The sequence below is a fragment of the Elephas maximus genome, chromosome 6 (assembly GCF_024166365.1).
Source record: "Elephas maximus indicus isolate mEleMax1 chromosome 6, mEleMax1 primary haplotype, whole genome shotgun sequence".
Classification (NCBI taxonomy): Eukaryota; Metazoa; Chordata; class Mammalia; order Proboscidea; family Elephantidae; genus Elephas; species Elephas maximus.
The window spans coordinates 104895755-104923031 of NC_064824.1; the positions used below are offsets into that span (position 1 = coordinate 104895755).

The following is a 27277-nucleotide window of genomic DNA, read 5'->3' on the forward strand; positions in this document are numbered from 1 at the left end:
AAAAAAAATACATAAAACACCTTAAATTCCTAAGTGTACAAAGAGTAACTACATTAACGATAATGAAAGCTTAGATTTTAGAATATTAACCTTTTCTATACTATACCATATAGTTATAACTATTTATATTTATACACAGATTTAGAGATAGTACTACCATACCATACCCTTTGCCATCAAGTCGATTCCAACTCACAGCGACCCTACGGGACAGAGGAGAACTGACCCACAGGGTTTCCAAGGAGAGGCTGGTGGATTCAAACTCCTGACCTTTTGGTTACCAGCAGAGCTCTTAACCACTGTACCAGCAGGGCTGCAGAGATAGTACTACATAGACTAAATGTAGATTTCTTCAGGAAACGTAAGAAATATTACCTCCTTTTGAGGTCCACTTTAACTTACTTTCAAACAACCCTACAAATAACAAAAATATTAATGTCATTTGCAGTCATAGTGTCTTGGGCCAATTTTTGAAAAAAAGATATAACTTAGTGCTTATTAAACATAGCTTCTCCTAACGTAACAGCATAAATGTCCTTTTTCCCTTCTTTTTCTAAAAAAGAAGGCACTACCTGGAAAATAAAAGACAGATGCTTCAGAGGACCAACACTTTGGAGAAATTCAGAGGTACTCTCACTTCAATTCTTGCTATCAGCTATTAAGACAAGACAGAGTCAGTTAAAAAAAAAAAAAAAAAAGATTGACCACTGCAACTGTGATAAACTGAACTTAAGATAAAATTATAGAGCTCCTTGAGCTTGCAGCTTGAGCTAAAAAAATTAATCCAACTTCATCCATTCTTCAAAATAAAAGGGAAAGAAGATAACAAACTATCATTTTCAGCCTGTTAAAATCAAACTAGACAGACGTTTAGCCTACTACACAGGTCCTTTTCTCACCTGAGATTAAAATTTCATTCCTTGCCCCACTAAGCAGCTGTTTCAAACTTTGAGGCATTGTCATTTGAAGCCTTAAATGCTATTAGAAATTGTAGAAGAGTGTTCCCAAATCACCACATCATACTATACTCATTTTGGTGGGCTCTCTGCCAGCACAAATTATTTATTTCACACTTAGAGTGTAAAAAGTGTTCATCATATGTCCTTAAAATATATGATTCCCTTTCAACCTATTTATGCAGGTGACATTTTCTTACGTAAAGGAACATGGATGAAGGCTGCGTATTTTTTTTTAAGATTCAAGTAAAAGATTTGAATTTTCCATCTAAAAAGTATTTAATACTTTTGGAAAACAAGCAAGCATCTCTCTGTAATGCTCTACAATGATCAACATGGTTTCGATGAAGAACTGAAGAAAGCAAGACATGAAAAAGAGATATGTGAAAGACTGTGTGAATTCTCCTAAGATGAAGAATCAGTGTAAGAGTCCTTCTTTAAAAATACCTCCATTTTTTTTTAAATTCAAGGAAGCACATAATTCATAATTCAAGTGATAAAGCCTATCTATAGAAAAATATGGTCCCTAAATTATGGTGAGCATACTATATGTGGAGCTTTTTTTAACCAAAAGAGGCAAGATTATAAAACAATGCAGAACACCACTGTTCGGGAGTCTAATAGGAAGTCCATTTTCTGAATCATTCAAGTAACCATTTTTAATTCCTTTCAAGCATAAATTTAAAACCCCAAATTTATTATCAGTAATTACAACACTCAAGTAGTTTCTCATTTAGGCAGGTGATAACACGTAAGTAGAGAAGTCAGGAACTACTTTTAAATGCTACAAAGCAGAAGAATCAGGACTAAGAATTCAAGTAACAATTCCAAAGGAAAAAAATTGCAAAAAAATTCTAGAAAGTCTATAAAATCAATAAAAATAAAAACACAAACATACTTTTCAAATAATTCCCCAAATTTACTACTTCATTTTTAAAAAACTGGCACTCCCATTTTTCTTTAGAAGCATTCCAAAGTTTACTTAGATTCCCCCAGAACTCAACATTTAAATTCACCGTATCAAAAAAGAAAAGACAAGGAAAAGAAAATTTCCAAGTCACTAATTAAATCAAGGATTGGTTCCCATTATGAGTTCTTACCTACGATCCTCTGATTTGGGGATGGGGTTGGTGCAGCGTTGGCTGTTATACTTGGCCACATATTCACATTGCTTGAAGGGGGCAGTCTTGTCCTCCAGAACGTGTCTGATACAGAAAGCGTAGCCGTTGAGTCGCCGCTGCTTGCACAGTTTGGGGCTATATGAGCACAAGGGCTTATTGTCAACCTCAGAGAAGTGTATATGTTTCCCTTCATACATCACGTGACTCTATTCCTTGTGTACATCAGCTAAAAGGCCACCACAAAAAAAAGAAATCCGAATGATAAATCAGAGAGTATAAGGCAGGTTTAAGTTGAGAATTTCACTGAGGGACTTCTGGCCCCACAGCCATACCTGATTTTAAATCTTCTGCACCATAGCAATGTTAAGAGAACCCCAAGGATACCACAGTTTGGAATGCTGCAGAATCAAGATGAAGCAGATTGTCTACGAAAATATCAAAAGGCCTAGTTAACAAAGAGAAATAAGCAAAGCTAGCTCACTCTGGAAGTAAAATACAGTCTTACAACATCACCTTTCCAATGTGATAGATTCTTCATTGTAACCCAAATCCCAATAATAAGTTCAAATAAGAAATTAAGAGGCATTATAAAATATTAAGTTATCTTACCCAAAGGAATTGAACTAACTTTTACTCTGGTTAAGTTCTGTAAACACCTCAAAGCAGCAGACTTCTTTTACCCAATAAGTGTCACAAGGTGGCAGGTCTTTTTATCTCGATACTGATGGTTGCATATTTTCAAAACCCAAACTCCTCTGCAATGCTAATGGATGAACTATAGACCCAAAACTTCCCTCGGAAATTCAATAGTTTTTTAAAATTTATTATTATAGTGATATACATATGACAAAACATGTAATATTTGATCAGTTCTACATGTACACTTCAGTGACTTAGAAATCCTATAGTTTTTGATATGCTGGCAAATATTTGGCAATTTGTAACAAATGTTTCTATGAAATACAAAAATGAAATACAAAGGATGAGCAAATTCCTGCTTTAAAAAATGCTCTTCTCCTTCTAATATTCCCCACACTGTAGACTTTTTAGCCCAAAAACTAGTTACCGACCACACTTAACATCTTTCAGTTCAGGGTTCTCTCCCAATCGTACCACACAGGGTAATAACCATGGCTTATGAGTCTTTGGAGGTATAATAAGAAAATGGAAAGAAGAAATTACACACTATCCATTACCTCTACAGGGTCGCTGTCATTCAAAGTTGACTTGAGGGCAACAGGTTTGCTTTTGGTTTGGTTTATGTAGTCCATATGAAATGGAATTAAATAATTGGTGAAGTGAGGACCTTAGCAAGCTAACGTGGTCTAACCCACCCTCTTCCATACTCCCAAAGTTACCCAGTGGCTGGGGGAACAGCTTAGATAACAACTACAGAAAAACTCAAGAAATGTCCTCTCCTTGCTTCTTGGATCAAGTAGACATATGAGACTATGTGGGCAGCTCCTGTCTGGAGGGGAGATGAGAGGGCAAGAGGGTCAGAAGCTGGCCAAATGGACACGAAAATAGAGTAGAAAGAAGGAGTGTGTTGTCTCATTAGGGGGAGACCAACTAGGAGTATATAGCAAGGTGTATATCAATTTTTGTATGAGAGACTGACTTCATTTGTAAACTTTCACTTAAAGCACAATAAAGATTAAAAAAAAGAAATGTCCTCTCCTTTAATGAACTGGATATGAAATCTCTTACACCAGTGAATGACAGGATACACGAATGCTTGTGGAGTCAGGAGATACGGTTGTTTAAGTCCCAAATTTGCCACTTACTGTGCTTCCTTGAACAAATTATTTAACCTCTCTGAATCCCAGTTTCCTTATCTGTAAAATAGGGATAATAATAGTAGCTATGTTATCACCATCAGGCTGGCTCTAAGGAGTAAATGATACAAACCACGTCATATAGCAAGTACCATGCCTTACACATGATAAGCACTAGAAAAATGGAAGATGCTATTACTCCTACATTTTCATTCTTATTACCATTACTGTATTCTACCCACCAGTGGTAAAGTTAGAGGATTTACATTCCCCTTAAAAAACATTTCACTTACTCTAATAGGAAAAAAATAAATAAATGAAACACTTGAAGTATTTGTATGGTTAGTAAAAATCACGTTCATGACTAAGTATATCTAATCACGTATCAATGCAGAACAAACATAACAGCTTTCTCCTTTCACTTTTTAGGTGCAGGAAAGAAAAGTCTGACTGAAACTTAAATTTAGCTGTCCTGAAAGTCTGCATGTTCAGAACAGGAAATGTTTCACAGCAAACCCATGTGGTCTTTAATTTTTACACTCTGTGCCCTGTCCGTCGCCTGACAAACATAAATCTTTCACTAATCAGTTCAAGTAAATCTACATGAACTTCAAGAAAAAATATTCTGGATATAAGTGAAAAAGTAATTCACAGAATCAGTTCATCTTTATGAATAAAGAAGCCTATTATAGACTATGTCTATACATATGAAAGTATTTTCCAACAAAGTAAAGAGAAAACCTACATATTTGAAGAAAATTTTGGGGAATCATATATCTGATGAGGGTTTAATATCCAGAATATTTAAAGAACTCCTATAACATAACAAAAAGACAAACAACTCAATTAAAAAATGGGTTAAGGTGTTGCATAGACATTTCACCAAAGATATACAAATGGTCAACAAGCACATGGCAAGCTGCTCAACATCGTTAGTCACTGTTGCTGTTAGTCACCATCAAGTCTATTTAGACTCACAGTGACCCCATGTCATTAGGGAGTGCAAATCAAAACCAAAATGAGACACCACTTCACCCCCACTAGAACAGCTATGATAAGAAAAGAAAGAAAATGACAGGTATTGGCAAGGATGCGAAGAAATTGGAACCCTCCTCCCCTGCTGGTGGGAATGCAAAATGGTACAGCTGCTGTGGAAAACAGTTTGGCAGTTCCTCAAAAAGTTAAACCTAGAACTACCATATGACCCCACAATCCTAATCCTAGGTATACCCAGAAGAATTGAAAGCAAGAATGCAAACAGAAACTTGTACACCAATGTTCACTGAAGCACTATTCATAATAGCCAAAAGGTGGAAACAACCTAAATGTCCATCAACAGATGAATGGATAAACAAAATTTGTTATACACATACAGTGGAATATTACTCAGAAAGAGAAATGAAGTCCTGATATTTGCTACAACATGGATGAACCTTGAAAATATTATGCTGAGTAAAATAAGTCAATCCCAAAATGACAAATACTGTACGATCCTACTTATATGATATAGGCAAATAGAGACCACAGCTTATTAATAGTTACCAAGGGTGGCAGGAAGGGAGAAAATGGGAGTCATTGCTTAGGGGACACTAAGTTTCTGTTAATGGTGGTGGAAAATTTGGAAAAAGATAATAGTTATACAACATGACAAATGTAATCAATGTCACAGGATTGTACATGTAAAAACTGTTGAATTGGCAAATGTTTTCTCATATACATACTTGATACAATAAAAAAATGAAAACGAATTGAAAAAAGTTTCTCTTTTTCTATATTCTTGTACAATTTAAAAAGCACTTTAGTTACAATGGAGCCCTGGTGGTGCAGCGGTTAAGAGCGTGGCTGCTAACCAAAAAGGTCAGCAGTTTGAATTCACTAGTTGCTCCCTGGAAACCCTATGGGGCAGAGTTCTACTCTGTCCTACACAGTTGCTATGGTTGGAATCAACTCGACGGCAATGGGTTTTTTTGGGTTTTGTAGTTAAGTTAGCACGTTCCTTAGAAGGTTGCCTGGGCTTAATGCTTTCTTGCACAGTAGTTCAGGCTTGCAAACTTATCTGCGCAGAACTTAACACAGGAACCTCTTACATTAAATTTTCTAAATATCTGTGATTCTTTCCCATATTCTGTGTATGTTCACACACGTGGTATTTGTACTTTCTCCTTTTGTTCACGATTAGGTTCAGTTCAGGTTTATCTCTTTAATATTTTTACCAACCCTTTCCAAAAAATCTCTCTTGTATTTACTAGTATCTTCATTTTTCTGTGTTCTAATTTATCAAATTTCTGCTTTCAACTTTGCTAATACCTTCTTTCTTTCAGTTTATTTTGTTATTTTTTCTATCTTCTTGAGTTGAATTCCTTTCTTTTCTTGAGTAATTTATTTCAAACTATAAATTTTCTCTGACTACTGTTTTAGCCATTATCCCATAAGTACTAACACACAGAAGTTTTATTACCAGTATTTTCTGACTGATTTTTTAATTTCTCCTTTGACTGAAGGGTTGTTTAATTTTTCAGATGATAAAAGTTTATGCTGTCTTTTGTTCTAGAGTTCCAGTTAAGAATAGAGAGTATAATCTGCTTATGTTATCTCTACTTTCTGGATTTGTCTGGGATTTTCTTTGGGGCCTAATAGGTATTTTTGAAAAACAGTATTCATTGTTTCCAGGGCATGTTATTTGATATACTAGATATCATGTCATTAACATCCACTGTCATTACAAAGGAGCCCTGGTGGCACAACGGTTAAATGCTGGGCTACTAACCAAAAGGTTGATGGTTCGAACCCACAGGCGGCTTGAACCCACAAGTGGCTCCACAGGAGAAAGACCTGGCAATGTGCTTCCATAAAGATTACAGCCTAGGAAACCCTACGATGCAGTTATAGCCCTGCTCTATGATGGTAACTATGAGTCAGAATCGACTCTATGGCACATACCAGCACCACAATGTCATTACTAAGGAGCCTGGTGGTGCAATGGTTAATCCTTGGTTGCTAACCAAAAGACTGGTGGTTTGAACCCACCAGATGCTCCTCTGGCGATGTGTTCCCATAAAGATTAAAGCCTAGGAAACCCGATGGCAGAGTTCTACGCTGTCATATAGGGTCGCTATGAGGTGAAATCAACAACAACAATTTAAAATTTAAAGACTAGAAACCGTTGTAGAATTTCAAGTCTTCTTTCATTGTGGGAAACTCTTCTTTAAAGTCTTGAAAAAATTTTCTGCCAATTCTGTTCTTTTCTTCAGAGATGCCAGTTATTGGTAGGCTAGATTTACCATATCCCGTATCTATCACTCTCTCACTAAAAAAATTCAAAATGGAAAAAATTTTTATTTTTTCCATTTTGAATTGCTCAAATCTCTCAAGCTTGGCTCTATCATCCCCAGCTGTAGTATATATGTGCTGCTTTGAAAAGAACCTTCCAACTGTATTTTTCGCTTTCATTTTGTACCCTGGTTCCATCACTCAGTTAGCTCATTTTTACTGCCTTCTGTTGTCTTATTTATTTCTAGAGTTTTTGTATTTCATCTTTAAACCCTTTTTTCAGAGGCCATGTCTTCCTCCCATGCACACACTCTCCCCTCCCCAATAAAAAAAAAAAAAATAGGGAACTATTTATTCATAACTTTCACCTGTTCTGCTATTTCTGAAAATGTTTATCACCAACGTTCTTCCCTAGAGGTATGACTCCACGCTGGACCAGCCTCTCTGATTCACAGGGGCCCATATGGCACAGATTTGAGGAGATGACAATTTAGGCTTTACTTCTCTTCAGCTAGGCCACTTGTCACCAGCTTCTCCTCCACTCTGTTTTTTTTTTTTTTATTTTTATTGTGCTTTAAGTGAAAGTTTATAAATCAAGTCAGTCTCCCACACAAAAACCCATATACACCTTGCTACACACTCCCAGTTACTCTCCCCCTAATGAGACAGCCTGCTCCCTCCCTCCACTCTCTCTTTTTGTGTCCATTTTGTCAGCTTCTAACCCCCTCCACCCTCTCATCTCCCCTCCAGGCAGGAGATGCCAACATAGCCCCAAGTGTCCACCTGATCCAAGAAGCTCATTCCTCACCAGCATCCCTCTCCAACCCATTGTCCAGTCCAATCCCTGTCTGAAGAGCTGGCTTTGGGAATGGTTCCTGCCCTGGGCCAATAGAAGGTCTGGGGGCCATTACCACTGGGGTCCTTCTAGTCTCAGCCAGACCATTAATTCTGGTCTTTTTACAAGAATTTGGGGTCTGCATCCCACTGCTCTCCTACTCCCTCAGGGGTCACTCTGACTTTCTCGTAAAAATGTTATGACTGCACAGTTTGTCATTTGGCCTCACTTCCCCTGCTACTCAGGGAACACAATGCACATGCTCAGCTTTGCCATTCCAAAGCATGAGGGTTATTGGTTTGGTCCTCAGGTATGCCACCTACTTGGGATAAAGCTCCTCCCTTCACTTCGCCTGAGTTCTACAGAGGATATCACCCCTTCTTGACACCCTCACTTGCCCTGGTTCAATTTTCACTGCACTTAATAAAAAAAAAAAAATAGCACTGGGAAATCCTGCTGGCATAGTGTTTAAGAGTTATGGCTGCTAACCAAAAGGTTGGCAGTTCGAATCCACCAGGCGCTCCTTGGAAACCGTATGGGGCAGTTCTACTCTGTCCTACAGGGTTACTACGAGTCGGAATCGACTCGACTGCAAAGGGTTTTTTTAAATAGCACTTAAACATATACTCTGATTACAAGGTTATGGTAGTTATCAATAATTGAGTTTCCTTTCTGTTGCTCATTCTCTTTCTTCTTTTTAGTTGATTTAGAGTGAAGAGAGGACAGAGTTGTCAGAACTCTTCCATCAATAACCAGAAATATCTTCTAAAACTCTGTGTAGCAAAACACACCATAAAAAACATAAAATCATAAAACATATTTACTATCTAATTTTTACAACAAACATTACTTTTGAAATAATTTTTTATTTTAAAGAATCAAAACCAAGAAAACCAAGCCCACTGCCATCGAGTCAATTCCAACTCATAGTGACCCATAGGACAGAGCAGAACTGCCCCATAGGGTTTCCAAGGAGTACCTAGTGGATTCGAACTGTCAAACTTTTGGTTAGCAGCCATACCTCTTAACTACAGCGCCACCAGGGTTTCCTTTAAAGAATCAGTATTCTATTAAAGAAGTAACTAAATATGAGTTTAATTCATTTGCTCTATGTCTAATTTACATGATTCTAGCTTTAATATATTTATTAAACACTGTGAAGACATCATTTTCTCAGCAGCTGTGAAGGATATAACATTAACAGATACAATTTCTATCTTTGAAGATTACAATCTATGAGATGAGACCCAAAAGTGGACAGTGGGGGACCTTACCCACAGCTCTAGGCACACCGGGTTCCTCTATCTCACCAAGCTTAAAAAAAGGCTCCTCCCTCCACTCAAAGCAATGGACCTTTTCCCACCAAATGCCCCTCTTCTGGCCAGCTCTCAGAACACAGTTCAGTCATCACCCCATGCAGACCACGAAAAGCAAAGCTAATTAGATGTCCTTCTGAGGTACTCTGTGCACCTCCCTGTTTTGGCACTCATCATATTCTACTGTAATTGCCTATTTTTCTGTTGCCTTCACTCCTAGACAATAAGTTCCAGGCAGCCAAAGAGCTTTCTGTCCATCATCATATCCCAGGGCCTAGCAGGATCCCTGGTAGCACAGTGGTTAAGTGCTTGGCTGCTAACCAAAAGGCTGGAGGTTCAAACCCAGCAGCTGCTACGAGGCAGAAAGATGTGGCAGTCTGCTTCCATGAAGATTAAAAAAAAAGCCTTGGAAATCCTATGAGGCAGTTCTACCTTGTCCTATAGGGTCACTATGAGTCAGAATCCACTAGATGGCAACAGATTTGGTTAGCACAGTGCCCAGAAGTTAATAGGTACTCAATCAGTCCATGCTGAATGCATAAATAGACTGCCTACCCATAGATTGAGGGGCCCTGGTGGCTCAATGAGCCTTGGTGGCATACTGGTTAAAGTGATTGACTGCTAACAGAAAAGTTGGCTGTTTGAAACCACCAGTGGCTCAGAAAGATGTTGCAGTTTGCTTCCACAGAGATTTACAGCCTTGGAAACCCTATGCGATGGCTATGAGTTGGAACTGACTTGACAGCAATGGGTGTGGTTTTTTTGTTTTGGGTGGAGCCCTGGTGGTGTGGTAGTTAAGAGCTCAGCTGCTAACCAAAAGGTTGGTAGTTCGAATCCACCAGCTGCACCTTAGAAACCCTACAGAACAGTTCTACTCTGTCCTAATAGGGTTGCTATGAGTTGGAATCGACTTGATGGCAGCAGGTTTTGTTTTTTGGTAGCTCAATGGATAATTAAGCACCCAGCTGCTAAACGGAGGTCAGCAGTTTGAACCCACAAGCAACACTGCAGGAGAAAGACCTGGCAATCTGCTTCTGTAAAGATCATAGCCTACGAAACCCTATGGGGCAGTTCTACTCCGTCCTATGGGGTTGCTGTGTGTCGGAACTGACTCGACAGTACACAACATCATCCATATGTCAACAGTACACAAGTACATTTACCCACTGATCATGAAATAATTTCAAAATTACTAAGTTGGTACACTTCAGGTAATAGACACAATTCTAATTGCCACAGTCATATACCAAGAGAAAGTTAATGTAATTTAGCTTTAAAAATTTTGAATATTCCAGAATATATGATGAAGTAATGTCAAACAGATGGTATATAATTTGTTACCTAATATTTATTTAGCAACTAATGTAAAAAAATGTTAGAATTTATTAAAACAGTTTGCCTACTAAACTTCCTTCTAAGAATTCATTACCTACTCTAACTGCCCTTCTTTCACATTTGCCTACGATGTGCCAAAGCTCTCGCTAATCACCTCCTTCTATCTCATTACAAAAAGGTGTTTAATTTCAACATTTTATAAACAACTTCTCTTCAACCTTAATTTTAAAAATGTACCCGTGATTAATTTTTCCTTATTTCTTCTGAGTTTTAATATTTTAAAGTCCTATTAAAAGCCATCTGTATATCATTCCTCCTTTAGAACAGTTAACTGTTCCCCATTTTCAATTCCCTCTTAAAATCTCAATTTAATCTTTATACTTATATTTTTAATTCCCTGATGTATTCAGGCTCAGTTTATGTAATCTAAAACGAAAGGATGAGGAGGAAAAATGGTCATCCACTTCTAAATCTAACTTCTCTCTAAATGAGTTTTAATATCAAAACTGCTTTGTCTATAAACTGGAAATAACTATTTAGTTGATCTTCTCTACATCAATAGTCTTTTTTCTTTGTAAATAAAGAAGAATTCACCACAAATGCACAAAGGCAGATCTAAGAAAAAAGATACACTTTTTTCATTCTTCACCTCTAGGCTTAAACAACTGGAGTGAGTCCTTTGCCCCTACGTCACCAAAAGGCAGTTCACATCATCTTTGCTCTTTGACATTCATTGTAGGATATAAAAGAAGAGGGAAACACATAACATACAAAGTTTGCACAATCTTGATCAAATGTGTTATAGACCCTAACATTTAAGTACTGACCTATTTTCTAATCTAAGAAGAAAAGCTATAACTAAGCTCTAGCTTTTATAAATGATGAATATCACTACAAAAAAAAAAAAAAAAAGGGCGGGGTCTTAGCCAGATGATATTTATTAATGGCTCTAGCAGCTATCATCCTCAGCTGTGGAGACAACTTGCTTAGACTATAAACAGATCTACTGTATGTTCCCTTCAAGGAGAGAATGCAGGCAATCAAGCACTTTAGAGCAGAGGCTGAATATATATCCTTAGGGCTGGGGAACATGATCTCAGGGGACTTGTAGTTCAACTGACATAACATAGTTTATAAAGAAAATATTCTACATCCTACTTTAGTGACTAGTGTTTGGGGTCTTAAAAGCTTGTGAGCTGCCATCTAAGATATTCCACTGGTCCTGCCCCATCTGGAGCAAGGGAGAATGAAGAAAACCAAAGACACAAAGGAAAGATTAGTCCAAAGGACTAATGGGCCACAACTACCACAGCCTCCACTGACTGAGTCTAGCACAACTAGATGGTGCCTGGCTACCACCACTGACTGCTCTGACAGGGACCACAATTGAGGGTCCAGGACACAGCTGGAGAATAATGTAGAACAAAATTCTAACTCAAAAAAAAGACCAGACCACTGGTCTGACAGAGACTGGAGAAATCCCAAGAGTATGGCCCCCAGACAACCTTTTAGCTCAGTAATGAAGTCACTCCTGAGGTTTACCCTTTAGCCAAAGATTAGACAGGCCCATAAAATAAAATGAGACTAAATGTGCACACCAGCCCAGGTGCAAGGATGAGAAGGCAGTAGGGGGCAGGAAAGCTGATAATGGGGAACCCAAGGCTGAGAAGGGGAGAGTGTTCGCACGTCTCAGGGTTGGCAACCAATGTCACAAAACAATATGTGTATTAATTGTTTAATAAGAAACTTATTTTCTCTGTAATTTCATCTAAAGTACAACAAATAAAAGAATATACATCCTTATTACTGCCACAAAGCAAAAATGCCTATTACTGAGAACAGACAACATTCAGGTTTCACAGAAAGAACATATCCACACCAAATGTATCTATACACTGGAACTCGAAAGAGTAGAAAACGTAGTTAGGTATAAAATCTTTTTTTTTTTTACTTTTTTTTATTGTACTTTACATGAAGATTTACAGAACAAACTAGTTTCTCATTAAACAATTGATACACATAATGTTTTGTGACATTGGTTGTCAACCCCATGAGGTATCAACACTCTCCCCTTCTCAACCTTGGGTTCCCCATTACCAGCTTTCCTGTCCCCTCCTGCCTTCTCATCCTTGCCCCTGGGCTGGTGTGTCCAGCAAGTTTTGTTTTATGGGCCTGTCTAATCTTTGGCTGAAGGGTGAACCTCAGGAGTGACTTCATTACTGAGCTATAAGGGTGCCTGGGGCCATACTCTGGGGCTTCTCCAGTCTCTGTCAGGCCAGTAAGTCTGGTTTTTTGTTTTTTTTTTTTGAGTTAGAATTTTGTTCTACGTTTTTTTCCAGCTCTGTCTAGGATCCTCTATTGTGATTCCTGTCAGAGCAGTCAGTGGTGGTAGCCAAGGACCATCTAGTTGTGCTGGACTCAGTCAGTGGAGGCTGTGGTAGTTGTGGTCCATTTGTCCTTTGGACTAATCTTTTCCTTATGTCTTTGTTTTCTTCATTCTTTCTTGCTCTAGATGGGGCAGGACCAGTGAAGTATCTTAGTTGGCCACTTCAAGCTTTTAAGACCCCAGACGCTACTTACCTAAGTAGAATGTAGAACATTTTCTTTATAAACTATGCTATGCCAATGGAGCTAGATGTTCCCTGAGACTGTGGTCCCCACAGCCCTCGGTTAGGTATAAAATCTTAAAAAAAAAAAAAAAAGGAGAGAGGAATAAGGACTCCTTGATATTATATGCTGAGTTTAATTAGAAAATAAAACAATTCACGTAAACATAGAGGAATAAGACATGAGCAGGGAGAACAGTAAGGAAGTTAAGCTTTTAACAAGAAGCCAACAACGCTTTCAGTCTTCCAACAGCAACCATAAAACAATGTGACAAAAATATGAACATTACTCTCTTTGGGACTGTCGCTGTCTCACCTCCATGTGGAATCACTGTATGTCATTACTGTTCTTTTGATTCTCATGTTTCAGAAGCATGTTCATTTCACTGCCACAGCATGTTTCCGTAATTCCCATCTGTAATTTCATATTCTACCACCTTTAAAGAGTCTAGACTTACAACATACCTTACTGCCTTTTTTTTTTTTTTTTTAACCTAGCATGAATCTAAATTCTCACAATGTTAGTTTCCAATACAATGAATGCAAATGAAAAGAACATTTACTTAACCCGGAAGGAGTGACTACTATTAAAATCATATTAGAGCCTCATACTTCAAGGTCTTGAAAATGTCTTTCCCTCCATGTTACGCCTTTTCGGAAATGTGTTTTAATTCAACTTTACGGAACACAAAAATGTAATAAAACACTAAACAGGTAAGTATATTGAGAATGTGAAAAGTAGTAAAGCTAGACCAAGGAACGAAAATCTATCAATTGATGTGATAAAAAAAATCAATGAGGAAAACCATGTATCACCCAAAATATAAGCAACATTCATTATAATTAAAGTTTAAATATTTAGAAATAAATCAAATAATAATACTTATTGAATGTCTATTATATACCAAATACTGTGCTCAAACCCACTGTACAAATAAGTTTTCACTATAAATTTAAATTAAAATAATTTAAATGGCCTTTATACTAGTTCCTTACCTGGCTTATTAGAAAGGCAATGATAGTTTACGCAGCAATAAAGAGTACTCATTGGCTCTGGTGGGCGTTGAAAGATGAGGCTCAAATCTAGCTATGCTAATTACTAGTTGTATGATCTTAGGCAAGTTATTCAGACTTCAGTTTTCTCACGTATAAAGGAAGGATTATAATAGAAGGATTATAATAGAATGTAAGGAGCCCTGGTGGCGCAGCAGTTAAAACACTCGACTGCTAACTGAAAGGTCAGGGGTTTGAATCCACCAGCTGCTCTGTGAGGGAAAGATGTGGCAGGCAGTCTCCTTCCCTAAAGGTTTACAGCTTTGGAAACCCTATGGGGCAGGGCAGTTCTACTCTGTCCTGTAGGGTCAGTCGCTCCCTATGAGTCAGAATCGACTCAATAACAGTGAGTTTTTTTTTTTTTTTGCCGGGGCGGGGGGCGGGGTACAAGAGCATGTACCTCATTGAGTCATTTAGGGGCATTCAATTAGATATTTCATGAACTGTGCTCAGCATGGTACCCAGCATATAGTAATTATTTAACATTAACTACTATTAGAAACAGGTAGTAGTGGCTCTATTATTATTATCATTTTAATCTAGAATCTGCAGGGCTAAAATGTGCTCTCCAGCTGCTCGTGGTTTTCTGCACGGTACAGTGTAATTCTTCTTCATTAATTGAGGCTCTCCCACTTTCTTTGGGTTAGGGTAACAAATCCACTGAGAACTACAATCTACACTAAAAACTTAATATTAAAAATATTTTCTATATTCCACCCAACCAAACCAAACCCAGTGCCATCGAGTCGATTCCGACTCATAGCAACCCTATAGGACAGAGTAGAACCGCCCCATAGTTTCCAAGGAGCGCCTGGTGGATTTGAACTGCCGACCTTTGGTTCGCAGTCGTAGCACTTAACCACTACGCCACCAGGGTTTCCTCTGTATTCTACAGAGCACCTATATTCCAATATTCTTGTGACCGAAAATACTAGCCAAATGAGCAGTGTTTGATTGATCTGGTTAACAGCACTGATTAGCTGCAGTTAATGAACCTTTAACAGCAAATGCTTTCTGAGTTCTTATCCATGTTACAGTCCCTCTCTCTTACTACAGAAAGGCTATATTGCAGAACAAAAAGAAAGAAAAACTAAGTTGTAGCTATGCTTCTCAAAGTTCTTTTGTTCTGCTAAGAATCTGAAACTAATGGCTTCTTTGTTGCTAAACTGCACATTCACTTTTCCAGTTTGTATCTTGCTTGACTTCTCTGCAGCATTTGACACTGTCGACCACTTTGTTTTTTGAAAACCTCTCCTTTCCAGCTGCTTAGTCAGTAGTTTTCCTTCTCTTGCCCCCACCCTTAAAAGTCAATGTTCCCCAAGGTTCTTTTATTCTTACTTTATAGGAGTACATGATGAAATGCCTACAGGGGCTGCAGGAGTGAGCCAGAGGCAGGCTTCAGCAAACTTTGCTCTTCTCAAGGTAGCCGATTCCAACCAGTTCCAGCAAGATGTTGCAATTAAAAAAAAAAAAAAAACGCAGGCCTATGGTTTCCAGAAAAAAAATACATCTTCCAATTTTTCAAAAGAAGATAAAAATTGAAAAATATCCACTAAATCTCCTGTTTTCTCATGTAAGCCATTCATTTAAACTTTAAAAATACAAGATGTGTGACCTTGAGAGAACATTTATTTTATATTTCCTTATCTATTTTTTTAAATAGCAATAATAGTCACATACAAAAAGTGTGAGCCAAACAAAAACATTTTGAATAATTTCTACTCTGCACTAACCCCAAGATCAGAGGTTATTATCCCAGGTTTCACCACCAAATGTATAAAATTGTGAATGTGCATACATGTGCAGATTTCTGGAGAAGGGTCTATAAAGCTCATCATATTTTCAAAGTGCTCCCTTACCCCAAAAAGTCCCAACTATACCAAATGTATCTACTTCTACAACTTCGGCTGCCATCTGTGAGTAAAACAAAACAAAACCCATGGCTGTCAAGTCGATTTTGACTCACAGTGACCCTACATGACAGAGTAAAACTGCCCCATAGCATCTCCAAGGAGAAGGTGGTGGATTCGAATTGTCCACCTTTTGGTTGGCAGTCTTGCCCTTCTTTATTCCATTCTGCACAACTCAAATTCTCTAAAATGCAAATAGTTTATTCAGCCAAAGGCCTTCAGTGACCACTTATAAATTTAACAGATAAATCCAAACTCCTTAGTCCAGCATGTAAACTCTTCATGCCCTGGCCATGCTGACCTCACCTCCCCTCACTGTTCCCCTACTCCCTCCGGAGTCTTACAGAATCACACTCAGCGCCACACAATACTCTTTTGTCCCTAGGCATTTATTCATACTTGTAGGTCCCACCTTTCCAACCCCTCCCACAGCCTTAGAGCAGAAACCTCCTCAAGAAAGCCCTCACATTAAGGTCTGCCCCTAGGCCAAAAGTGAGAACTAGATTTCCTTCCTTCAGGCTAAACTCCCAACGTTGTAAATGTCAGCTTATTTTGCTTTTCTAAGAGGCCTGGTGGTACAGTGATTAGGAACCCAACTGCTTCAATCAGTTCAAAATCGTCAGTCGCTCCTTGGAAATCCTATGGGGCAGTTCTACTCTGTCCTACGGGGTTGGCTATGAGTCAGAATTGACTCGAGGGCAAGGGATTTGGTTGTTTTTTTTTTTTTTTTTTTTGTTTAATAGGCCCTCGTGGTGGACTGTTTAACCGTTCGGCTGTTAACCAAAAGGTCAGCAATTCAAATTCACCAGCCACTCCTTGGACACACTATGGGGCAGTTCTGCTCCGCCCTCTAGGGTCACTACGAGTGGGAATGTACTCGATGGCCATAGGTTTGGGTTTTTTTTTTTTTTTTTTTTTGGTTGGTTAACAGACTAGAAACTCCTAAAGGGCAGAGAATGTTGTCTTTGAATTGCAAGGAGCTGCCACAAAGCAAGCACAAAGAGGCTAATCTGTTAAATGAATGAGCCAACAATGGCTTCAGCTCCTCCTACCGCTACCTCAGGTAAATGAACGTCCTCACCATCCCAAAATGAGCCTACCAAAGCCACAAACTACTCATGTCCTTCAAAATGATATAACACACTAGTCACGTAGACACACACTTGCGTGTGCACACATACGTAGACAACTTCAAGAGCTTAAAAGAAGTCAGGAGTAAAATAAATCCACCTCCTCTTTGCCCAGTTCTGTACTTACAACTTCTTTACACTTGCCAACTCAGAATTCAACAGCAGAGGCTAGGCTAATGTCTATGTCTATAACTCCACGAATATACTGCTAAATCTTTACTGGGACAAAATATTTGCCCCCATGAAGGTAATTATAATAGTTTATCTACTCAAATACCTATCTGCAGTATTAATATATACTGAAATCAAGAACTCATTGAAACTTCACATCAAGAATATGAAACATCTTTATAGAAGAAAATACATGAAGGTTATGAACCAGGCATAAAGGCTTTATGTGCAATTCTCATTTATACAATCTTCATAGCAACTCTATGAAGTAGGTACCATTATCACCTCCTTTCACAGATGAAGATATTGAGACTTAATGAGGTTATGTAATTTGTCCAAGGTTAATAGCTAGGATTCAAGTTTGCCTCCAGAGCTGAAGTTTTTAACCAATACAACTGTAGTTACACAGAGATCCTAAATTCATGTTTATCCTGTATGTACATACACCAGCACAAAAAAGAAGGAAAACACACCAAAATGATAACATGGTCATCTCCTGATAATGGGATGAGTAGGTTTATTATCCTAGCACAGTATGAACAGTATTGTTTTTATTCAGAAAAAAAGGCAAATGAATAAGGGAAACGGTACTTAGATGGTGCTAATTAGAAACCCTGGTGATGTAGTAAAGAGCTATGGCTGTTAACCAAAAGGTGGGCGGTTTGAATCCATTAGGCGCTCCTTGGAAACCCTATGGGGCAGTTCTAGTCTGTCCTATAGGGTTGCTATGAGTCAGAATGGACTTGACAGCAACGGGGTTTTTTTTTTGGAATTAGAAAGGTAAGGTGCCCTGGTGGTACATATGGTTAAGCATTTGGCTGCTAACCAAAAGGTTGGTGGCTCAAACCCACCCAAGCAGCTCCGTGGGAGAAGGACCTGGCAATCTACTTCCAAAAAATCTCTGTGGAGCCTCTATGAGTCAAAAACAACTGGAAGGCACCTAACAACAATAAAAAGGTAAAGTGGACTAGGGGGAATTAACGTTTAATAAGCACCTACTATTGGCCAAATGGAAACCCTGGTGGCTTGGTGGTTAAGAGCGATGGCTAACCAAGAGGTCAGCAGTTGGAATCCACCAGGCAGTCCTTGGAAACGCTATGGGGCAGTTATACTCTGTCCTATAGGGTAGCTATGAGTCAGAATCAACTCAAGGGCAACAGGGTTTTATTGGCCAAATACGAGGGCTATCTCATTTTAATATTTACATCAACAAATTTTATTTCCATGTTACAGATTAAAAAAAAAAAAATTAGTAACCTTCCCAGGGGAAGAGCTGGGATCAGAACTCAAAGCCCCGTCCAAATGTGTCCAGCTACAGGATATCACACTACAAATAAAATTAACCAAAAAGCTCTCAAAAAACAAATCACATTCAGGGGAAGAATCAGAACCAATTTTCAGTTAGTCTATAATCTCAAATGCAAGGAAGAAAAAGAGGAAGGCTTAACCCTTAGTCAAAAGTATCTCCACAAGTGTCTCAAGATAGCCAGGAGCATTCTCTAAATCACTCATTACATTCAGGGCCTGGGGACAAACTTGTACCTGCTGGAATGGGGAAGGGGACTCTACTGGCTGTTTATTTTGCCAAGCACAGAGTTTCATTAGCATAAGTTAAATAGACTTAAGATATGACTCCATAGTGGAGTTTATTTTGGGGGGGCACAATTTGCTGCCTCCAACCCAGTCTCACCTATTCGCCTACTGTTTACAAGTTACTAGGTGTGTGTGTACATGGAGGGAGAGGGTGTTTCATAACTGAGAATATTGTTCTCTCACTGTATTTGGCTATAAATGACCTCTCATCCATAATTACTGTTCCAAACCTGCATGGTTAGAATTGCTAACCCTGGGGGAACACCTCAGATAAGAATGAACGGATCAGAATTTTTTTGAAAGGACATTTTGGATGCTCTGACTTATAAATTTTTAAATCTACTTAAACTAAAATTTTCATTTATGCAAAAATACTAGCAACATGATTCATTGAGAAAAATAGTTGGGATAAAACCAAATCCAAACCCGTTGCTGTCGAGGACTCATAGCGACCCCTATAAGACAGAGTAGAACTGCCCCATACAGTTTCCAAGGAGCACCTGGTAAATTCGAACTGCCTCTTGATTAGCCGCCGTAGGTCTTAACCACCACATCATCCGGATTTCTATAGTTGGGATATGGTGTACAAATATACAATCTTTCAGAAGAAAGAAAATTTGGTTATTTCGGACTTACAAATTAAAATAAACATATACTTTTGAGACAAAACATTTAGAAGTGCAAAAGTATATTCCCTTAGAAATTTAAACTTAATTCAATATTTGCCCTAAAAGTCTTCTATTTGTTTCAAACAGACTCTAAGTTTTAAAAACATTAAACCCTCCTCCACTCCTTCAGGAACAAAGTAGCCCTTGAGGTGATTAATCCCAAAACAACCCAAACCTATAGCCGTTGAGTTGATTCCAACTCAGAGAGATCCTGTAGGACCGGGTAAAACTGCCCTATAGGGTTTCTAAGGCCGTATATCTTTACAGAAGCAGACTGCCACATCTTTCTCTAGCAGAGCAGCTGGTGGGTTCAAACCTCCGATCTTTCAGTTAGCAGCCTAGCTCTTAACCACTGGGACACAAGGGCTCCTTATGAAGTGATTAAAAAAAAAAATGAAGTGATTAGATCAGTTAATTAATATATATTTGGGACAGGGTGAAAAAAAGTATAAAACTTTTGGGATTTGTACATACACAGCCTTTGAAAGTTTAGGAATATGAAATGGACACAATGTATCTTAATAACAAATTATGAGGAAAAAGGTTGTTTTTTTAAATCTTAAAATGTTCTAAGAAAGGAGACTCAATGATTTTTTCCATTCAAAATGCTTTAAAAATATGGACAAACTATAATAGACACAAGAACTTGTGGTACACATTTATATGAAGATGTCCAAGTTAATATGCATTCTAATTAATCAATAAAGTTAACCATTACATGTAATTTGCATTTAGACATCAAATCCATACAATCTCAAGATTTTCTTAAGTAAAATACTAAATGGCTAGGCATCTATCACTGCAGAGAATCAGAAGTGTGATTTTAGGCCACAAAAGGAAAGAAAGAGACACTTAGAATCACTAAGGGGTCTCACAGAAGTGAGAACTGACCAAGTCATGGGTTACCCACCGCTCCGCAAGTGCCAGCTTTCACTGTATAATAGTGGTATGGGGACTGAGTTGTCAGAATGTGGAATATTCTGCCAGCAAACTCCAGCATCCTACCAAGCAGGACACATAAGAGGAAAACATACTGCCCTAAGTCCACCAGAAAGAGGGGGAAAAAAGGGAACAAATAGAAGAGGAAAGATAACCCCTCAAAACATGCCCACACTTGGGGGTGGCAGGGTACATTAACATTTCCACTTCAATACTAAAGAACAATCTCAAAACGAGGTAAGTGTAGCTAACAGGAAACATCCCACCCGTGAAAAGCAGGAAATCTAGATTTGGAAATCTAGGCTTACAACATTAAAAAAAAAAAAAAAACTTTTAGAGCTCGTGGTAGGCACTAAAATATAGCCAAAATTAAGTCCATTTGACATAGAAAAAAAAAGCCTCATACCAAAACCACAGTGTCAGGTATGTTCAGTTCCACCAAGGAATCTTCCGCAGACCCTTCTGAGTTGTGGCAATAAGAAGGTTTCCTTAAAATCCCTAGTTTTCTAAGGTCAAATATAATAATATCAATCACACAAATCCAAATAGTTATTATGAAAACAAACTACTGCTCCTTAAACTTTAGACCTTGTTTCAGGATCTGCCCTGCTCCTAATTTTAATGCTTCCAACCCTTCTGACAACCAGGGTCTCCCCCGAGGGTTCTGTTCACGTGTCTGTTTGACCCGACAGTGACCAACTTGGAGGGGAAACTCCTACATCTGGGGGCTGCTCCCGAAATCCTGCCTGGTCCTGCCCCCTTCTCATTGACAGTATCCACACTGCTCCCTAAATCTCTCCCGCTGCCGGTGCTGTCCAGAAAGGGGGATTTTAGACCCTAAGGAGTCCGGGATGAAAGGAGATAGGGTACTAACTCTGAAAATAACACCCCGGTTTCTGAAGTAAGGGCTAAAGTAGCGATTAGGAATGACTGCCCGGTAGAAACACCATCTGAATTTACTTCCACCCCTTCCCGCCCCCAAAAAGCACAGTCACTAAGTAATATAGCCAAGAAAAATCCCTTCAAAACTTTTCCAAACTGGAAGAAAAGGCTCCCTCCCCGGCCTGGGGGGCTCCTAGGGAATGGCTGGAGTTTGCAGCCCTGAAGGGGCTCGCCAGGGAGTGGGGTGGGGCGCGAGCGAGGGGTGCGGGAGCGCGAGTACCTTCAATGGACGGGAATTGGCAAAGAGTTTCAAAACAGCCAAGTGCTCTCCCCCTACGGGCTCCGGGGTCCCGGGCGCTGGGACCAGGGATACCCGAAAGGAGTGCAGCCCCCAATTCGGGCCTAAAAGGAAACTTTCCGGGCCGCGGCTGCACCTGACTCCTCACCGCCCTCTACCCCACCCCACGCCCGCCAGGCCGGCCGCCCCGCCCCGGCCTGGCTGCCCCAAGCGCGGAGGAGGGGGATAAATAAATTCAACTATTACCGGAATCCGGGGGGCGTTGGCAAAAGACCCGGGGGTGTGCGTCCATTCCCGACTCTTAGGCCCTGACACCCCTTTCCTGGCAGTCCGGCCCTGTCGCCCCATGGGACTGTCTCCAGGCTGGCGCGGGATCCGGCCCGGCCGCGCTGCCATCCCGCCCGAAGACCCCGGGGGAGTCAAGGGGTCGCGGGGAGGTCTAGGGTGCGAGGGAGGGCGCGGTCGCTGTGGAGCCCGACGGCCCGAGGCCTAGCCGACGCCCCCCCTCACGCCCACACCCCCACCCTGGCCCGCGCAGGCCGCGCCGCTCGCCCTGTTCCGGTCCCGGCTGGACCCCCGCCCGTCCGCCGTTGCCGCCGGCGGGCGCCCCCAAGACCCCCGGGTCCCCAGCCCCCGTCGCCCCAGCGTCAGCCCCTCTTACCCTTTCATTTTCCGCCCGGGGCCTGGCGCGGGCCGGCAAGTCCCCGGCCTCACGTAAGCACGCTCGCCGCCCGCCCTGCCTGCGCGGCCCAGCCCGCCGCCCTACGGGAGCCCGGGGATGTGGGCCGGGCCTGGGGCCGCCTCTGCTTACCTTTCAGCTGCTTTTTTTTTTTTTCTCCTTCCCCCCTTTTCCCTCGGCTGGGCTGACAGATTAGAGTGAGAGGCGCTGGCAATGGACTAGGAACCTCGGCTGCCGCTGCTACTGCTCCCCCCTGGGCTCCGGCGAGAGCCTTTCCCTGTCAAGCAAGAGGGGTGAGGATCATATTTTTATTTTGGAAACTAAAAAGTGCTCCCAGGGTCGGTGATTATTAAGGGGAAATCCCTGAATATACTCTCCAGCCAAGAAGGCAGGGCTGCCGGGGCTGCACAAGAAGAGGCAGCAGCCTCCTACAGCACCACTACAGGCACTGAGAGGACATAACACCAGAGAGCGGCTCCTCTGCCCTCCGAAACGACAACTTTCCTACCATCTTGGAGGCAGTGGGAAGGGGGGCTAGGGGGAAAAGTGCACCCGCTCCCGATAAAGTGCAAATTTCTACTTCTCATCTCTGGAAAAAAGTCCATACTGGCCGTCTACACCGGCGCCTTGGGGGAGAAAGCAGAGAAGAAACTTGGGGTGATTGAGAAACGTTTTCACTGGGAGAAAAATATTTCTGCATCTTCTGATGGAAAGAAATCTTTACAGGACACAGGTTTTTCCATGATTATTGTTTTCTATTTACTTTTCTTCCCATGTGAATGACAGTGGTATTTTAATTTTTTCTCAGGCGAATAATGATTTTTCTCCGTTACAGGTAAGTTCTGTGTCTGGTGGCCAGTTATAAATTTGTGCTTCGACAGACTTCATGGTCAGTTTATCTTTGTCTATTTATTTGTGTTTCTATAAACATATATATGTATGTTATGTTCATATGCATTTTATATAAGTATTCATATGTTATAAAAAAACAAAAAAACCCTCCAAACTGAGATTGCTGTAAAACAGTTGTGAAGGGATGTCTTTTGTCTCCTTTTCTCAAAGCAGTGTAAATAAAATCTATTGACTGCCCAGAAAGGCACTATACAGCTGTTTATTTTTTACAGTGCAAATAAATGCAGAGATCACTGGGGGCTTAAATACAACTAACTATAACAGACAACGTTTCTGGAAATAATCCTAATTCTATTATGGTCTGCTCATGAAGAAAGGTTACTCTCAAACTAGAAATAGATTTTAAAGGTAGCTTTAGGTTTTCTTTAAGTAAAATTGCTTGTTAAGAATTACATACATGCATTTAATTTGTTTTAGATTCTTTATGGTTTAGATCTTTGGCATTTAATAATTACAGATGTTGCTGTCTGCTTTCTGTGTCACAGAATTCAGAGATGTGTATATTTTTGTTAGAATTGAAATATTGTCAGTTTAGAACTTCCAGTGTACTACCATCCTCTATATGACTTTTAATATATTGTAGATGGATGTCATTAATTTACTTTTTTTCATGAGCAAAGCTTAGTAGATAGATGGGATCCAAGTTACACAATGCTAAGGTATAAATAGATGAGAGAGAGAAAGGTGCTGCCCACTTGCAACAATTCCAAAAGAACTCTTACTGGAAGGGAATAAGTTGCAGACATTTTTCTATTTTTGTGAAGAGAAGAATGATGGAAAACTACTGGACTATCCTTTTGTACGTTCTAAAGGGAACGACAAATCTTGTATCAGAAGTTATTTTTCTGACACATGTTGGCTAACCTAGTAGGAATGAATCTGGAATATTAGTGTCTTGTATACTCAGTATAATATCTAATTTCTCTCGTTTAAAATGTATTACAAAGCATTTAGAAATCACTGATGGCTTCACTTATAAATGTCTCATTTTTGAGCTTCCAAATTTAGAAATTCCCATAACTTTAAAGTGGTTTAAAGTGAGTTCAAGAGAATGTAAGTATCAGTTGTGTGTATGCTGACCCCATCTTTATCATCTAAACTTGAGTACCACAACCCATTGCCATTGCATCGATTCGGACTCATAGCGACCCTATAGGACAGAGTAGAACTGCCCTGTAACGTTTCCAAGGAGCAGCTGGTAGATTCGAACTGCCACCGTTTGGTTAGCAGCAGAGCTCTTAAGGAAACCCTGGTGGCATAGCGGTTAACAGCTATGGTTGTTAACCAAAAGGTCAGCAGTTCGAATTCCCCAGGTGCTCCTTGGAAACCGGAGGAGGCAGTTCTGCTGTTCTACAGGTCGCTATGAGTTGAAATCCACTAGATGGCAAAGGGTTTTTTTTTTTTTGAGCTCTTAATCACTGCAGCACCAGGGCTCCAAACCAAAAAACACCAAACCCATTGCTGTCGAGTCGATTCTGACTCATGAGCTCCAAACAGTACCTGAATATTCTGGATTTTCTTTTGTGTGTGTGTGTGTGTGTGTTTTCCTCCCTGTTTGGTGGAAAAAAACTAAAGTACCAGTATAACTAATTTTTTATCTTGGGTACCTCAGTTGTGAAGTAGTGTTTTATTTTACTCGTGTTCTTTTTTTTTTTTTTTAACAGTTGGAGGTCAAACACATTGGTCATATAGGGAAATTATTTCCCTTAAAATAGACTTCTAGTGGACTTGAAAAACATGTTTCCTAACAATGTGTCCTTCCTTGTATATGACGTGACTTTATAGATATACTTTGACTTTCTCAAGAAATAAAGATGTATTTGCTTGAAGCTGGTTGCACCCTTTTATGCAATCCGTCTTGTGACCAAGGAAACTTGTTTGTCTGATGTCTATCAGGGGATAGAGCTATGGTGTGTAATCTTAGAGTTTCAGTGTTTTGATAAAGCTATGTGTACATGGTGATAACCATGATGTTTATCTCCCGGCTGAGTTGGATAGTCCAGACTTGGGGAATTACAACTCAACCAAGAAAGAAAATTCTACTAAAGTTGCAATATTGGTGAATTTGATTGGTCACTGTTTATTTCAGTTGATAATTGAACTCATTACAGGTGCTATGTCTTTATGATCCTAGAAGCTACAAGTGTTAATAAACCCACTGGCATAATTTAAGGAACTCCTGTTTTTGCCCAAAATTCCCAGTACTCAAATTTGGCTAACATCATTGAGCACCTAATACATCTTGGTAACCTTGCTGGACACTATTAGTATGTGCTCTTATTTAAGTCTTACAAGAGCTCCAAAGAGTGTTTCTTTTCTTCTTTTTTCCTTTTTAATACTGTTGGGACAATTGAGGCAACCCAGAATTATCTTCACTTTCAAGGAGTGTGGACCTTCTTGATTCTAAAGCGTCTCAATAGGATTCCACATCTTCCTCCTGTCCTGGAGTTTTTGAGGTGCCTTCCCATAAAAAAAAAAAAAAATTTTTTTTTTTTTTTCCCCATAGCCGTTGTGTCCATTGTGAAGAACAAAATTTGAGTTAGCCACAGTCAGAGCCCTCTTCATTCATTAGTGGCAACCAGGGGCTTATTTTGCCTTTGTGCATCTCGAACCAAAATCTGTCAGTTGCTTTGAGGAATGCACAAAATGAACAAATAGATTTTCCAAGTTGAAATACACTGTGATTGCGAGACTTCTTCCTGATCCTGAAAATGAACAGTATGTGTGGTAAAGCAGTAGCAGTATTTGAAATATTACCTATGGTTGTAATATTATGCTGTCTTTTTAAAGATCTAGTGAGTCAATGACATGGTGACCTCCTGTAGCCATGAATGCTCAACTTTTACCTCCATGATACTTGAAGTAGCCATTTCTTTTATTTATTCTGTTATTATGCCTTAATTTTACAAGTTGCTATTTGGCCTTTGGTTGAAATGGGAATCATTAGGTCTTCATAATATCTTTACTGTCAATTTATACTCCTCAATTGATCTAATAACTTTAGTTTTGTAAAACTGACCATCTTATTGTGAATACTATAGTAAGTTATTAAGAAAATACCACCGGTATCCGTAAAGTCTCATTCATAGGTTGTTTGAATTTAAAGTGAAAGATTTATTCATGTTTAATATATTAGATGTTATCTTTAAGCATAAAGCCATGCCTTTATTGGTAAATGTTTGCTGACAGAATCACCAAGTGTTGACAGAACACTGACAGCATAGTTATATAAATCATGTGTTTTGTGGGGAGACCAAGAAAAACTAAACCAAAGCTACTGCTGTTGAGTCGATACGAACTCATAGTGACCCTGTAGGACAGAGTAGAGCTGCCCCATTGGATTTCCAAAGCTGTAGATCTTTTTGGAAGCCGACTGTCACATCTTTCTCCTGTGGAGCGGCTGGCAGGTTCGAATCGCTGACCTTTGGGTTAGCAGCTGAGTGCTTAACCACTGTGCCACCAGGGCTCCTTGTGGGGGAAAGAGGGTAAATATGAACCTTCACTAACTTTACAAATTTTTCTTCTAACAATCTCTAAGAGGCAAACTACAAAGTCATATGAAGAGTCCCTAAAAAACCAAAACCAAACTCTTCAAGTCTATTCCTATTCATGGCAGCCCCATGTGTTTCAGAGTAGGAGAGAGCTCCATAGCATTTTTTTGGCTGTAGTCTTTACAGACACACATCACAAGGCCTTTCTTCCGTGGTGCTGCTGGATGGAATCAAACCTCCACCTTTCGGTTAATAAACCAGAAAAACCAAACCCACTGCCATCAGATTGATTCTGACTCATAGCAACCCTATAAAAAAAAAAAATAGGACAGTTTAA

General features: G+C 39.7%; 1 protein-coding gene across 7 annotated transcripts in view; it reads right to left on the reverse strand.

Annotated features, from left to right (window-relative positions):
- The window catches only part of INO80D (INO80 complex subunit D), a 57843-nt gene extending 34805 nt beyond the window's left edge, over window positions 1-23038 (reverse strand). The window contains exons 1-3 of one of the 7 annotated variants that reach the window (XM_049887941.1): window positions 22670-22998; window positions 2410-2502; window positions 2057-2303 (exon numbers count right to left, since the gene is read on the reverse strand). In XM_049887941.1, the coding sequence (XP_049743898.1) occupies window positions 2057-2274 (218 nt within the window). In that variant the 5' untranslated portion in view covers window positions 2275-2303; window positions 2410-2502; window positions 22670-22998. The other 6 variants (XM_049887942.1, XM_049887943.1, XM_049887944.1 and 3 more) reach the window with 6 other exon arrangements.
- Window positions 23039-27277: the final 4239 nt, after the last annotated feature.